This window comes from Castanea sativa, chromosome 9 (assembly GCF_040712315.1).
Source record: "Castanea sativa cultivar Marrone di Chiusa Pesio chromosome 9, ASM4071231v1".
In the NCBI taxonomy this organism is placed as follows: domain Eukaryota; kingdom Viridiplantae; phylum Streptophyta; class Magnoliopsida; order Fagales; family Fagaceae; genus Castanea; species Castanea sativa.
Window position 1 is genome coordinate 39,415,244 of NC_134021.1, and position 15,971 is coordinate 39,431,214.

Consider the following 15,971-nt stretch of genomic DNA (forward strand, 5'->3'; position numbering starts at 1 on the left):
CATCCAAAATCAATCCAGTTGGTGGGCCGGCCATTTTGTGAGTGGACATCAGTGAGGCAGTTGATGTGCATATACGGATAAACCACTTTGATCCAATCCAACCAAAAGAAAGAAAATTAAAAAATAAATTAAATTAAATTAAATTAAACAGCTATGTTGACTTGAGTGATTATAGTGACGCGCTATATTGCGCGTGGAGTTCGATGAAAGCAGAGAAAGAAATATAAGACAAAGTCCAAAACCCAAGAAAGCGAAAGTAACGCACGCACCACGAGCAGTTAGTGTTACGGTCAGTAAAACAGTCAATTCCTTTGCCTGAAATAAATTTCATAACCTTTTTTACATGACCTAACTATTTTTACCGTCAGCAAAAAAAAAAAAAAAAAAAAAAAACTAGTTTACCCACTGTACAGAGTCTCTCTCATTGGCCAATACTCCCTTCAATTTTCAGACAGCAAGAAATCCCTGAACTCCATTTTACTTTTTCAGTTACAAACCGAAACGGTAGATTCGAAACATAAAAGGAAAAGTCAGTTTGTGACTTTGCAGACCAGAGCTTCAACGAGACTCTATATGATTGGAGGTGTTTTTTTTTTGGGTGCTAAAATTCTAATGTATGGCATTGACTCCATTTTTCAATATCTATATTTTTTATTTGACAATAAAAGATTTTATTAGCTGGGTAGATAAAATTTATTTCATAATTAAAGTTTAGTTAATGCATTAAGTTTATAAATTAAATTCAAAAACATAATTTTTTTTATTATCATTGAAAAATCTAAAATAGAATAGAGCAGTAGAGCTCTAACAAAATGGAACCGACGGAGTATAATACTTGTTGGAATGAAAATTATTACCATTTTTTTAAAAAGAAATAAAGCATTTGTTTAGTCCTCCTATGCCCTATTCCACACGGAAAATTATTGTATATTCTAAAGTACTATAAATGCGTATTCCTCCCCTCTCACATGAATTGTGAGTCACACCTAGAATTTAATTAGTGGAATCTATAATTATATGAGTGAGAGAAGTATGCATTTATGGTACACTGAGAGTTTTGTATAATTACTCTTTCACATGCCGTTTTATTACATAAAATAATATTTTTTTTATGTGGCCCTAAGATATTGGTTAAAGATTTCGAATCTAAGAACTTTTAATTAAAAATTACTGCAACTTACACTTAAAAAAAAAATAATACTACAAAATTTTCACACATATTCTTATGGTATATTGTAGTAATCTTTGTGTTCGTTTTGAATAGGCCGAAATTTTCAATTTATTTGTAATTTTAGCTTATTTTTGCTATTATTCATGGGTCTTATTGAACTTTTTAATACTATTTATGGGTTACATTGTACTATTTAGCTTATTTTTCAGAAAAAAATTCTACACTTTTAGTAAAAAGTGTTTAGCTTCAGTTAAAGAAGAGGTTTTCAAATGGATCATTTGTTATTAAGTGAGTGTTTGGATACGCCAGCGTCTGCGTTGAAGCTGGCATTTGGCTTTTTGTGTGGGTCCCGTGATTGTTCACGAGACCCATAAGTACCTTCATTCAACAATTTTTTTTTTAAATTGGCTTTTACAATACTATCCACACATTTAAAAATTATTTTACTACAAATTTTCAGTTTTCAGTATTAAGTTGTATCCAAACATATCCTGATGAAAAAAATATTAGAGCTCATGATGAGGTTGGTGGGCTTGCCCTCATTGTAGTTTTTCCTCCAAGTAAACTGTGGTTATGGATTGGTCACTTGGGTGAGTCATTAGAAGTACAAACAAAGGGAGCTTGTTTTGCTCTTTTGCTCAGAAAGAGAAAGAGAGAGAGAGAGAGAGAGAGATGGAGGGTGCTGGTGTTGAAGCTGAGGGGCAGGGTGAAATGAATGGGGATCAGGAGATTCTAGGACCTTGTATGAGCAGCTATGTGGACCAAGAAAGCACAGAGAGTCACAAATACTACCTAGCTCGCAGAACTGTGCTGGAAATGATCAAGGACAGAGGCTATTCTGTACCCACTTCAGAGATCGAGCTCTCTCTCCAAGACTTCAGAGCCATTCATGGCCAAACTCCCGACATTGAGCGCCTCCGCCTCTCCGCCACTCATCGCACAGACCCTCTCAAAAGAGTAATGCTTTTCTGGGTTTGTCTTGGTTTTTCCAATGAATCAAGTTTTTTTTTTTTAATTCTTTGTTTCTTGTGTCTTGGACTAGCAAATATTTATAGTAGTTATAAGCTTTTTCTGGGTTTGTCTTGGTTTTTCGATTTAATGAAGTCTTGGACTAGGAAATAGTATATAGTACTATGCTAGAAATATGGTTCACTTAGTTCAGTTTCTGGTGTTTTTTGTGTGCTAAAATGTTTAGTTTTAGCCCCCCTTTCTTACTTTCTGTGTAGGCTAGGCATTTTGTTTCTTCATTAGGTGAACTTAAAAATTTGCATGTATATTCATTGGTAAAAAAAGAAAGAAAAAAAGCCAGAAATTTGCATGTACATCAGGTTTTTGTTTTGAGCATTTATGGATGAAAGAACCTGCAGAATATATTAAAAAACACTCAGCTGAGCTAAGCCTTAAAAAAAAAAAAAAAATCTTTGTTACTTTTTATGGTCTAGTAAATACTAGGTAGTAATGGTGTGCTAAAAATACGATTCACTTTATAAGTTTTAGCCTTTTTTTATATGCGTTTCTGATTGTTTGGTTGCTGTGTATGCTAGGCACTTTGTCCTTCATTAGGTGAAATTCAAATTTGCATGTACATAATAGGTTTTAGTTTGGAGGATTTAAGGATGAAAGGAAACTCCAGATTGTATTAAAAACACACTCAGCTTAGCTAAATTAGTATTTTTTTTTTTTTCATGTTCATGTTGAGGTCTGTTGCATTAGTCATTCTCGCCCTCTATCTTATATACCTGCACTTTCTTTAGCCGCACTAAACTCTTCCTCTCATTTTGAGCCCATTTTGTTGTACCTTTAATTTTGCTAGAAGCTAATTTCATCACCTTTCACGCCAACATGCAGTATGTGCCATCTGTTTCTTGTGGTTATTTTTTATAAACTTCAGTATGGATTTTCATATTGCATTTGTTTACTTTGTTTCTGATATATGGTACAGTAATATAAATAGCATTTGATCATAGTGCAAATTGGTATAGATTTTGTTGTTAATTCTGTTATTGATTAAGATTTTCCTGCTTAACTTTTGAGCTGTGTTTTGTTTTAGTCTTTTTCTTTGGGTGTAAGTACTGGTGTTTGATGACAAAATGTAATGCTAGATTGTCTTGACATGAGAATTTTTATCGAACAGAGATGAATTATTGATAGGCTTAACACTCTGTTTTTATTAATTGAAAACCCTATGTGAAGATAGTTTTTCGCATTTTTCTGTATTTGGTAGTATCTGAAAAAAAAAAAAAAAAAAAGGGTCAAAGGAAAACTGTTTCTTAACTTCCCTTATCTAGTTTGTCGTGAGATAGAGTTGTTTTCTGCTAAATTTTTTTGAAAAACAATTATATCTCACGTGAAGCCTAAATAAGAGAAGTCAGCAAATAGTTTTTCGTCTCATTTTAAGGTTACTACCAAACATAGGAAAGTGAGAAAGTTTCCGAAGATATGCTTTTTGAAAAATGATTAATTTTCTAGAAAATATTAACTTCGAAACAAATAGAGCGAAGTGTCAGAAAAAAAAGACAGAGATAGGAAATGTTGTGTTATTTCTTTTTTGGCACTTTATTTGCTTTTGAGATTTGATTTTAGTAATCCATGAAGCAGTCCTTATTTGATGAATCTAATGATGGTTTTTATTTTCATTTTTAATTGCAGATTTTGGTCATTTTTTGTGGCCCAAGTATGGTAAAAGTTAATTCGATCCGTCTCATTACAAGTCAGATTGCCAACAAGGAGACTTTAAGTGGGCTGATATTAATAGTGCAAAACCATATAACAAACCAAGCTTTAAAAGCTGTGGATATTCTTCCATTTAAAGTTGAAATATTCCAGGTTAGTTAGCCGTTTGCCTTTTTTTATGCCATCCGGTGTCTTGATCTACTTATACTTTTTCCGTGGTCTGGTTTCAGAAAACTTAGGTTTTTCATGGGTCATATTCATTGTTGTTGTGTGTACACACTTAAAATCGGGTGCTTTCTTCATCACTAAATGAGAGTATATGAAATAAACATTTAATGTAATTTTTTTTTTTTTTGACCACGTAGAAAATGTTGTCTCCACATTGTGCCTTCAACAATCTAGAAAGATACTTTGTCTAGAACAAAATCTTCTTTTCTTCAAAGTAATATAGAGTTCTTAAACTACTGCTGGGCACCTCAAGTCAAAAAATTAATCGGCTAACTTGTTCTTTTTATTATGTACAGTTATGGATGTTTGAGGCACAAATAGATCCCTGTTTTTTTGTTTCTTTTATTTATTTATTTAAGACTGAAAAGGACTGCATTATGTGGCTTTGTGTGCATGAAGTTCTTTTGGATATTCTCACTTTTATTAATCTTGTTTACTAATCCTTGAGTCTGAAGTTAATAATCTAATACTTCCAAAAGCTTGAGTTGATGGGAAATGTTAAATTTAATCATTTATTGATCTCATTTGCCAACATTTTCACCATGGGTTTGTTTTTTGTCAGATCACTGACATGCTGGTTAACATTACAAAGCATGTGTTAAAGCCAAAGCATCGCGTTTTGACTGACCAAGAGAAACAAAGGCTCTTAAAAAAGTACAACATAGATGAAAAGCAGGTCAGTTCTTTATTTTATTTTATTTTGGATAATAAAATCTAGAAAATCACTTATCAAAAAAATTAAAATTAAATCTAGAAAAGCTACAGGGGAGATATCTCAGGAAACAGAGCTTATTTGATTTCTTTGGTAAATCTGGCAGTGGATTATTGCTTTGTGTGTGTTTGTAATGAAATTATTTTTTACATCAAATTTGCTAATAGGAGCATATGTGCATCCGATGTACTCGTATTGATACTTTGATTTTTAGAATAGTCATGCAAATATCCAATGCTTCTTCTAGACTACTCAATTCAACTAAGTCTTGATCCCAAGCCCCATGTAAATGGGGTCGCCTTTTGGAAGGAAGCGGATTAATTTTCTTCATCTAATTTTTTTTCCACAATAAATGGATTGTATGGTGTGCCTAAAAAATTTTGTGATTCTTTGGTGGATAGGCAGGGGAAAATAAGAGGAAGACTTAAGAATTGTGGCCATCATAGGTGTATTGCTTTATCTATGTTTAAGAAATTGTTAAATTTTTATATATATTAATTGTGGACTTTTTTGGAAATTTTTAGACTTATGAGATGGTATATTATGAAATATGCTAAAGCAAGAACGACAATTTAGCGTATGATAAATCTGAACTGCAATTTGCATTTCTCATGCTATAAGGGTTTGTGTTACAAAAAAGTACATAGTAAAGGTACTTAGCTGTAGTCATTTGATTGACAATAGGACATAAATTTTGGTGGCCTCATATGGTCTCAACGGTGCTATGCAGCAATTTCATATTTCTTGTCAATGTTCTCCATTTGTTTGTGAAGGAAGAACATTTTTACCATTACCAAAATTTCGGATCTGAAAGATCTATCTTGGTTTAGGATTTCCTCCCAAATATATGGCATTCTCAATGCTTCTACCCTTTCAAGTAAAATATACAGTATGTTACTTCTCGGGGTGACGATGTATATCACAAATCCCTTGAAGTGCTTTTAAATAATGTAAAGAGTTATTTCTATTGTATCATTCTTGCTATCCTTTGGTGGATATGTGATTCAAATTTCATATTTCCCTCCACGGAAATTGCTGAAAACCTTATTGGGGTATTTCCATCTTAAGCTACTCTTTTATAGAATTTATGCTTTTGAACTGTGGAATGAAGTAACTGCTACAACTGCTATATAGCGGTATGTTGGCTAGGCTGGGTGCACTACAGGATTTTATCGTCTAAGAGTGGGGTATTGCCATCTTGATCTTCTCTTTGTACTAGCTACAAACCATAAGCATAGCACAACTTGAAGGGTGGATCCCCAATAAATAAAATGTTTTCCTTTTTGAAGCAGGAAGCTAAGAAATCGATTCAATTTCCATTCTTTGGGCTACAAGAGTTTGAAAACTTCCATTATGTGAAGAACTCAAATACTTGGGTGCACCGGTATTGCATTTAGATTCGAGGATTTAGAATCAAGGAAATCATTTAACCATATTAGTATAAATTGATTCATCAAAATTCTAACGACAAACATATGATGGATTTAGGTTACGAAGGTTTGCCTCGATTGTATTATGAATCTGAACTAACATATCACACCTGATCATTTCAAACTCATATCAGTAAGGCATAATTCTATCCATGATAAAATCAACGGAAGAATCTTGGAGTTTTCTTACTCACATGAAACCATTTAAACAGATAAACTAAAATTCAAACATTCTCTTATAATAGTTTACTAAAAGGGGCCTGAACCCCCCCCCCCCCCCCAAAGAGAGAGAGAGAGAGAGAAGATATATAAGGAATGTTACTTCTAATATTTTATAATGCCTTCTCATCACGTAAAGTTGGTTCATGGTTAAGTTGTTTCTGTTTTAGCTTGACCAAAAGGTCTTTCTTAGTTTGGGATGGAATTGATAATCCTTGAGCTCTCTTTTATCTGACAAGATAGAAATGGTACAGTTTCTTCTTAATGCTGATTTGGTTTCTTCTGATGGTAATTGATAATAAAATAAGGCAATGAACTTATGCCTTTAGGTTGTGAATGTTGTTTGTTGGCCAACTCAAAGTTGACATAGGTATTATTAATTTAGCCAGCATGTAATTTGTTGTCTGCAGTGTCTTGGTAGAGGAAAACTACTCTTTGTAGCCAATAGATTTTGCCAAAAACTTATCAGTTCCCATTTAAGGCATATGAATTATGATTATGTGTTGATTTATGTGTTGATTTATCACTTCCCATTTAAGGAAAACTACTCTTTGTTTTTCTTTCCTCAGCTTCCTCGAATGTTGCAAAAAGATGCAATTGCAAGATACTTTGCCCTTGAGAAAGGGCAGGTGGTGAAGGTTACCTATGGTGGTGAAATCACCCAGTCGCATGTTACTTACCGATGTGTCTGGTGATGCTGATGCCTTCATTATGCAGTTTTCTAATGTATCTTCCTCTGGAAGTTCTCTTGTATCATCTGATGTATGCTTTATGAACGCTTCAGGTCACACTACCTAGTATGCTTGGTAGTGATGTGTGCTTTATGAAACAGTTTGGGTTACTATGATCCTTTGTAGTTCATTAACAGTCTTATTTTCATGTCAATTTGGATCTCTTAATATGGTTTACTGCTTTACAAAGATTTTGCATCCCCAGTCCTAGCTAAAACGCAAGGCATAGCAAATTGAAGAAAAATGCTATATATATTGAAGGTGTTAGAATGTCTGTTAAGTTAAAATGATTAAATTCATTATTTTCTAACCATTCCAAATGGCAGGACCCATTCTGTTCTCTATTCTCAGCTCAGCTAATGAAAAGATTTAGCAGAAATTTGTAATGTGAAGCTTTTTGAGATAAGGCAAAACTTATGTACAATTTTTTAAGTGTTTTACTTTAGGTTTTTTTAATTAAATTTAATCATATAGTTGTAATGGCCATTGAGTCATATAATTGAATTTAACTGTCTATGAGCATAAGTAACATCTAATACTGTCATATGGTTGAATTTGATTGGTGAAAAAATTAATGCTTAAAAAATTATATCTAAGTTTTTTCTCAAGAAATAATTAATGCTTAAGAAATTATATTTAAGTTTTTTATTTTATTTTTTATATTTTAATAATGGAGAGTTCAAATGTAGAGATGTATTACAATGTAGTTTTTTTTTTCCTCGGGTTTGTAGTTTAATTGTCACATTTCTATGTACAAAATGCTTAGGGATCCAGGGTTGAAAATGTTTGAGAGGCGGGATTAGGAGCATATTTTAATTATCTTAAAAAAATTGTAATATGGTGTGTTATAAGATGCATTTGTAGCAAGGAATCTATATGAAGGAAAATACTATAGAAGACAAGAAAAAAAAAAGACTTCAGCTTGTACAAAGTACAAACTAGAGTAATTTTTTGTGCTTCATAGTTCATATCCAAACTGAACATGGCATATGCCCTGATTTAGGTGATGGTCTCTCTCGAAAAAGTTTTTGAATTTAAGGAATCATCAAACCTGGCTTGTGCATTCGTGAGTTGTTTATATGTCATTATCAGAACGAAAAGATTTCTGAGATACTTTTCTTACAAAAGAATCTATCCATAATGATTTTAAATACTTATATCAAGATATATATGCAACGTATGCATATTTTGCAATAGATGCTACCACATGATACCGTTTGGTCATGTGATTTCACATAGAAAACTAAGTGATTTTTTTTTAAAGGGACAAATTTTATCTCCTCAAATCCACCATATGGCAAATTTTTTGTTTTACATTTTTCTTTTTTAGAAGACATTGTATGGAAATTTAATCAAGATTGTCCACGCATATTTTTTGTAACATGAGTCATGTGAATCATTAAAATAATTTGACCTTGTTAGTTTTATGAATCTCTATGTAATGAGTTGGACAAAAATTCCTACAAACCTATTTAAATGGAACACTATACACTTTTTTTTATAATTATTATTAATAATATATTTTATACTAAACCCACTAAACTATCAAAACACGTGATCAACCTCCCAATTTTCAAAATATGTTACACTTAACCTCCTACCACTTGTTTATTATTAAGTTCGATTTTATTCATTAAAACCAATTTACCATTGTTGGTTATTTTTGGTTTTTAAAGGGGATAAATTGGATTTTCAATACAAAATTTCATCATACTTAAAACTAAAATTGATGGTAAATGAGCATTGAAACATGGTTATAATTTTGGGGGAGGGAGGGTCAATTGTGCATTTCGATAGTTCAAAGATTTCAATGTTTTCAATGTGAAAGATTAAGATGCAAAAAAATACTTTGCCCCAATAACTATCCTAACTTTTTTTTTTTTCTTTTGAACTATCCTAAGTTCCTAATTTAATAATTTTACTAACTTAGCCAAGAATTTTGTAAGTCAGCTAGTTGAAACCTCCTAATCTATATATATAATAATAGGTGAAATTGGGAGAAACTCAAATTAAAATTTTAAATTAGAGTTCTAATTTTGCAACATGTATCATAAATTATTTATTCTCAAAGAGTTTTATTTCTTAATTTTAGAATCAAATATGAGACTACATCATAAATAATTCAAGTGAATTATTAAGTACAAAAACTAAAGAGTTAGAATAAATAAATCGTAAAAAAAAAATGCTTCATAATAATAAATGAAAAAACATGGACAATTTACATTTTATACCTAATAATATCATTACAAATTTTTTTAAAAAGTTAACAAAATATAAAAATAATTATCAATAATATTTCAATTATATTTATAAAAATTATATTATATATTTTATTGTGTATTTTTAAGTATATCCATACAAATCATAATAAAATTGATTTATTAAATAAAAATAAACTATAATTTTATTTATTTATTTATTATTTTACTCTTACATTACATCATCGTTCTCCCCTTTCTTTTGAAAAAAGAAAAAAGAAAAAGTTCAGACCGAGTCACATTCAAAAACATCTCAAACTCTCAAAACTCAAAAACGTACTAACTCTCGAAAGGTACTCTTTCGTCACCATCCATTTCATCAAATTTCCTCTTTCGTTTTCCATATTTTGATCGAATCGGAATCAGAATCAGATCCCGCATTTTGTAATTTTTGATTGGATTGTAAAGAAAAGGGATGAGTGAGAGCGAAGCGAAGAGTGGTGGATCCGATGCGACGCGAATATCGGACGTTGAGAAATGGCTAGCGGCTCGATTCGGCGATGCCGGCAAAGAAGTCCCCGATTTCGAGTACACTCCCAGAAGTGTCTCTTACTTACACAATCTCATCACCATCTCCGAAGCCAAAGAAAAATCCGCCGATATTCTCGCCAAAGATTTTCGCCGAAAAGCCGCCGAATATCGCTCTCAAGGTCATCCTCTCTCTCTTTTTGGCATTGATGCTTAGAATTGTGAATTATCATTTTAGTCCACTAAGGTTAGATTTTGTCATTTGAACTGTTAACTTTGAAAATTTGCTTTTGTTGTTGTTGTTGTTGTTGTTGTTGTTGCTACTAATGATGGCCGGTCTGGTATCAGTGTTTAGGTATTGTTGTTCAGTTTTCAGTGTTTTAAGTATTGATGTTTAGATTTCATCATTTAAGCTTTGTTGTTCAGTTTTGAGGGTTGTAGAAATATGTATTTGAGTGAAATGCTGTTGTTTAAAAGCAGTTACCATACAACTCCTATATCTTTTGAATAAATGCTATGCAAATAAGCTACTGGGAATTACAGGGTACACAAATGGATGCTCCGTTTGGAAATAGGTTATTTTATTTTTCTGAAAGTATTGTAGATAAAAGTTAAAAGTTAAATAAAATAAGTAGTAGACTTACACAGAATTTGCAAATAGTAGGAAGCTTATTATCCCAAATGGGCATTAGTCTCTCCGTTCATTGCCATTTGACAAACATTGTTAACTCTTTTAAGATGACATCGTTTTGAATCATTTTTCAATATTACAAACTGAAAAGCCGTCGTTTTAGGAGAAGTTATAGAGAATTTACAGAAGGGCAAGAGAAGGAATGACTCAAATGGCAATGTTGACAAGGTTTATAGACCAAAACTGACAAGATTCAAACCTAGTGGACTAAAATGACAATTCGCCAAACTTATAGGGTGTAAATTGTAATTTTGTCTAAGATTTATTACATGAATATGTAGCAGTATTGTAGGAAACTTGTAATATTTGGAGTAGCAGTTTTCTTGTTTTTTTACTTCGATTTGTAGTCTTATAAAGCTGTTGTTTTGTTAATATGGTTGTAGCTGCCAGGATCAGGGAGATATTGGAGAGTGTGGGGTTGGCGCAGGAGAGTTTGCCATCAAATGTGGTTGGATCCGCCCAAGTTCTTGCGAATGTGTCTAATTTGTTGAATATAAGAGACACTGAACTAAGTAGGTGGGTTTTCTTTGTTGTTTTTCTGTAAGTTTTGTTATTCTTTAATCTCTGCATTTAGTTTTTGGAGATTAACTAGGAGAAATGTTTTTTTATAGCTTTCTTGTAGCAATGGGGGATATTTCTTTGAGGAAGACTGGTGTGGATGAAAAGAGGGCTAAAGTACAAAAGGAGTCCAAAATTCTTCTAGATTTTACTCGAAAGGCAATATCTAGGCTAACTTATTTGAAAAGGTAAAATTTTAATGGAGATACATATTTATGTGTTTTCTTTTAATTTTAAACGCATTGCGAGTACTGTTTTTATATTGTTAAATTTTTATGTGGTATTTCAAAAAATAGTTTCACTTTATGAAAGTGATGTTGATTGTCTGTTTTATTTTAAAAACCATTTTTTTAGAACGCTGGCACAGTTAGAAGATGATGTAGCTCCGTGTGAGGCTCAAATGGAAAATTGGAAGACAAACTTGCAAGTTATGGCTGCGAAGGAGCGGCAATACCTGCAACAGTGTGCCAACTACAAGGTATTTAAGTATTATAAATTTTATACTTTGTTCTCAGTATTGGTCCCTTATCATGAAAAAAAAGGGTAAAATACTATTTTGGTTCCTAAACTTTATCAAAAATTTGTTTTTCATCCCTAAACGTTAAGAATTTCTTTTTTTGTCCCTAAACTATTGAAAAGTTCATCTTTCGTCCTTTCACTATTGAAAATGTTTTATACATGTCCTTAAACTTTACCAAAAGTTTGTTTTTCATCTCTAAACCGTTAAAAAAGTTCTTTTTTCATCCCTATTTTTGTCTCTAAGCTATTGAAAAAACTCTTTACAAAGTTTAGGGATGAAAAAAAGAACTTTTTAAAGTTTAGGGACCAAAAACAAACTTTTTGTAAAGTTTAAGGACCAAAATAGTATTTTACCAAAAAAAAATGTTGGTCACTATCTAGGGGACATTAAGTTTCATAATTAATGACAAAAAATGTGAGTCCTTCGGTGGTGTGATGCATTTACAAGAGGTGAAGTTTCTTGCGAAGCCTATGTGGATTGAGTAACATTAACAGAAATTCAAGTGGTCCAAAACTAATATGAAATGTGAAGGTAAAATAACTTAAGGGCACCATTCTGAGTGCAGATTTAACTTCAGATTTTTTTTTTTTTTTTAAATTTATTGATGAAACTGAATGTAATTGCATGGTCAGTGAGTTGTTAAACTATCTGTATAGGGTTGTGATGAGCCCATTGGTTTTTGGATTCAAACTGTGTGCGTTCTCTAACTCTCCACATGATTGGTTGGATGATATTGTAGAACTAAATTTTTTGTAAAAACTAGCTATAATAATGAGTTCCTATTAAGCTTAGCCAGTCCTCTACTACTCCTAGCTGCCTTATGCTCTTTGACAGTGTTTTGTTCTTAGACTGATGTATTATGTCTATGTGGATGATTCTGAAATGGCATAGGACTCTTTTCAAAACCTGTAGAGGTACTCTTGTTTGCAGACATTTGGGATGCAAAAATGGGGTGCCATTACACTTATACGCGGGCCTCAGTTAAAAAGCAAGGTTATATGTGAATCATACTTCATCAACAACAGCCTTATTCATGAAAAAAAACAATAATAATAACATTAAAAAAAAAGCGGCATAGGAGTTAGCCTTTTGTGATGCGTTGGTTACAAATTTATGAGTCCAAAGAATGGAGTCTGCCAGTTAGAAGTAGGCATATTTAAAAATTAGGTGAATATGTTGTGTGTGAATGTTGGATTTAGTGTTGGAACTCCTTCATATTTTGGAATCCAATATCCTTTCTATTGAAAATGGGGATCGCATGAGATGGATGTTGAAGAAGAATGGGGAATTTGATATCTGTTCGTATTATAATGAGCTGTGAGGTCCTTTCTCCATTGTATTTCCTTGGAAAGTTATTTGGAGAGTTAAGCCCCCTCAACAAGTTTCTCCATCGTGTTTTGTTTGGACCACAGCTTGGTATAAGATACTCATGGTTACAATTTGAGAAGTAGGGTTATTGCTTTTGTGGACTGGTGTGTCATGTGCCGTTGTTGTGGGGAGACTTGTGGATCATTTATTGCTTCACTGTGAGAAGGCTCATCAGTTGTGGTGTTTTGTCTTAGATCTTTTGGGGTCTCGTGGGTCTTACCAAGTATGGTATCAGAAATTCTTTTTGGTTGGGGAAGCACTCGTTAGACATTTGGAATTTAGTTTCATTGTGTTTGATTTGGTGTATATAGAGGGAACATAATAGGTGGACGTATGAGGATGTGGAGAGTTTGGAAGACCAACAGCTTGCTTCTTTTAGTACTTCTTTGTTTGATTGGTCTCGGGCTTAGGGACTTAAGTCTAGTGATTCCTTCCCTTGGTTCATTAGTTCTCTTTTCTCTTGTATTTAATTTTCTTTTCTTTTCTTTACTTCTTTCCTCTTTTCTTCTTTGTACATGTTGCCTCCTTTGTACTCTTTTTTATTTGCCCTTTTTGCATAAAGTAGCTTAATTAATAGTCTTTTCTTACTTATCAAAAAAGAAAGAAAGCTTGTTCTAGGTCCAACTTTCTTGTCTTGATCACATTGTTTGATTTAAAAGGATAAATACTTGATATTGACATTATTTATACCTATTTGGAAATTGTGTTGACTCTTTTTAGTATTTGGTTGAATCAAAGAATGCTGACTAACTGCAGAACTGTGAATGAAGGTTATGCCGGTGATTTCTATTGCAATATCTAGGCGGAGATGGATTATAGGTATATTCTTAATAGCATTGGAAGTGAATCTATAAAGATTTTAGAAGGGATTCAAGAAACTTCATACAAGTCAGCCACTTCATGTCTGGAGAAGTTCTAGTTGAGTTGTGGGAGTACTTATTAATTATTATGCAACGTTACAGCATTGTTTCATAGTATTAAAAGGAGTCCATGGCTTCTAACTGCTATTGGCAATAGTTTATTTAGAAGTGTAAGTTTGAAAATTTAGATGAATGCAGAGGCTAAGACATTGATCAGAGCTCGGTTAGGGTTAGGGTAGTTTGGTGTTTCAAGTGGGTTCTTAAGTTGAAAAGTTTTAAGGGTATGTGTGTGGAACTTCTAGTATTTTGGTTAAGTCATGGGTTCCATGAGAGTTTGAGTGGAAATGGGCTTAGGTGACTACTTCAAGGGAGTTGCAACCTCCATAAGAAATTGAGAGGAGAAAGAATGAGCAAGACTTAGATAGAATGAGACTTAAGCAAGAAACAATGCATCAATTTTATTATTCTTCATTATGACTAGTACATGATTACAATGCTCTATTTATACACTTTCATGCCCCATTCCCATTGACTATTACATGCTTCATTCCAATTTGCTTATGCTGAACTAACTCATTAGACACGTGCTTGAATGAATTTCCACACGTCAATGGGTTATATATGCAATGTCTTAACTCCTAACTCACTATAAGTCTATAGCTCCTAGCCATTTAGACGTGCTAACTTTTCCTTAATCAATTTACATGTGTTACAATTCCAAATCAAGTACATGGCTGTTATTAGAAGCTTCCTGTGTGCAAGGAGTTGGCATGAGCTAGAGTATTAAACTGTCAGCACTTGGATAACAACAAAATGCCAATTGGAAGCTTCTGCTGCCTATTAGAGCAAACCCTGATCAGCAGTCCACCTTGGTTAGGTGTTTTAGATTATTTGTTTTGGCTTTGTTTGGGCCCCTAACAGACATGTTACCTCTATGTGAGTTCTTTGGGACATTAGGAGGCAGTCACTGTTTTTGTTGATGAAAATAAGTAGATTGGACTTAAAATGAACTTTCTCATCCAATATTTATTTTGAATTTGATTTATCTACATATTTTGAGTATGCTATTGTTTGGTTTAACCCACATTTTTCTTCTTTAAAGTTATTTTGTTTGCAACTCATGTTTAACACTTTTTGGGACAGTCTGTACTCAATCGTGTGGGCTATGCCCCAGAAATTAGCCATGGGATGCTGGTTGAAATGGATGAGCACAGGAAGGAGTTGGAGAAGAAAACGAAGCCCATACTTGAAACCTTGAGGAGCTACCAGGACTTGCCGCCGGTAAGTTTCTATTTCAGTAACAAAGAACAGTTGGCATGTGTTGGATTTCTTTTATTTTTGAAAAGATTGTGAAATGTTAATTTGTTTTTATTATTTGTCATACAGGATAAAGCTTTGGCTGCTTTGGCAATTGAGGACAAGAAAAGGCAGTATGCTGCTGCTGAGAAGTATCTTGAAGATGTACTGCATTCAGCTCTTTCCACTTCAGAGTAATTTCACTAAGGGATAGCTTTGGTTGTTGTTTAATTGTGGCTTATATCTGGACAATGGATGAGTATATATCGTTGATCTGATGATTTCTACTGAAGGATGTTGCCTTGTTGAATTTACCCAATTGTCTTTGGCTTCTAACAATGAAATTTTCATTATTATAGATTTAGTGGAAGAGAAAAACTGATGGAGACTACATTGTATCTATTATAAGTTATAACAAATTGTTGATATGTTCCTGAAGAATTTTGAACCATTTTTATTCATTAAAAAAAAAAAAAACCCACCATTTTTGGCTTATTAAATTCGAACCATATCAAGTCTCCTTAAATTAACAGTTATTTCGGTCAGGGCATGTAATCTGAATGCCTCACAAATGGTGCTAGTTGATTAAAGCCAGTACTTACTCAGTTAGAGCTTTTTTGGTTTCACTGAAAACACGAAATTTTCAGTTTTCATTTGTTGTTTGCTGTGAGCCCCACCACCTCAATGTTTGTTTGGTTTCATTTTAATTCTCAGTCTTCGGAACCCATCACCCAAAAAATTGAGAATGAGAACAAAATTTTGGAGTTTTCAAAAGTTGAGAACTGAGT

At 32.8% G+C, this 15,971-nt stretch overlaps 2 protein-coding genes across 2 annotated transcripts; both read left to right on the top strand.

Annotated features, from left to right (window-relative positions):
* Window positions 1–1,642: 1,642 nt before the first annotated feature.
* On the top strand, window positions 1,643–7,353 carry LOC142609417 (DNA-directed RNA polymerase V subunit 5A). Its single transcript, XM_075781000.1, has 4 exons — window positions 1,643–2,128; window positions 3,821–3,997; window positions 4,635–4,748; window positions 7,003–7,353. Exons 1-4 carry the CDS (start codon window positions 1,844–1,846, stop codon window positions 7,126–7,128), a joined length of 702 nt encoding a protein of 233 aa, XP_075637115.1. The 5' UTR covers window positions 1,643–1,843; the 3' UTR covers window positions 7,129–7,353.
* Window positions 7,354–9,603: 2,250 nt separating this feature from the next.
* LOC142609511 (AUGMIN subunit 1) lies at window positions 9,604–15,621 on the top strand. The gene is made up of 6 exons (XM_075781103.1): window positions 9,604–10,072; window positions 10,965–11,097; window positions 11,193–11,327; window positions 11,494–11,617; window positions 15,031–15,168; window positions 15,274–15,621. The coding sequence occupies exons 1-6, from the start codon at window positions 9,838–9,840 to the stop codon at window positions 15,379–15,381; spliced, it is 873 nt and encodes a 290-aa protein (XP_075637218.1). The 5' UTR covers window positions 9,604–9,837; the 3' UTR covers window positions 15,382–15,621.
* Window positions 15,622–15,971: the final 350 nt, after the last annotated feature.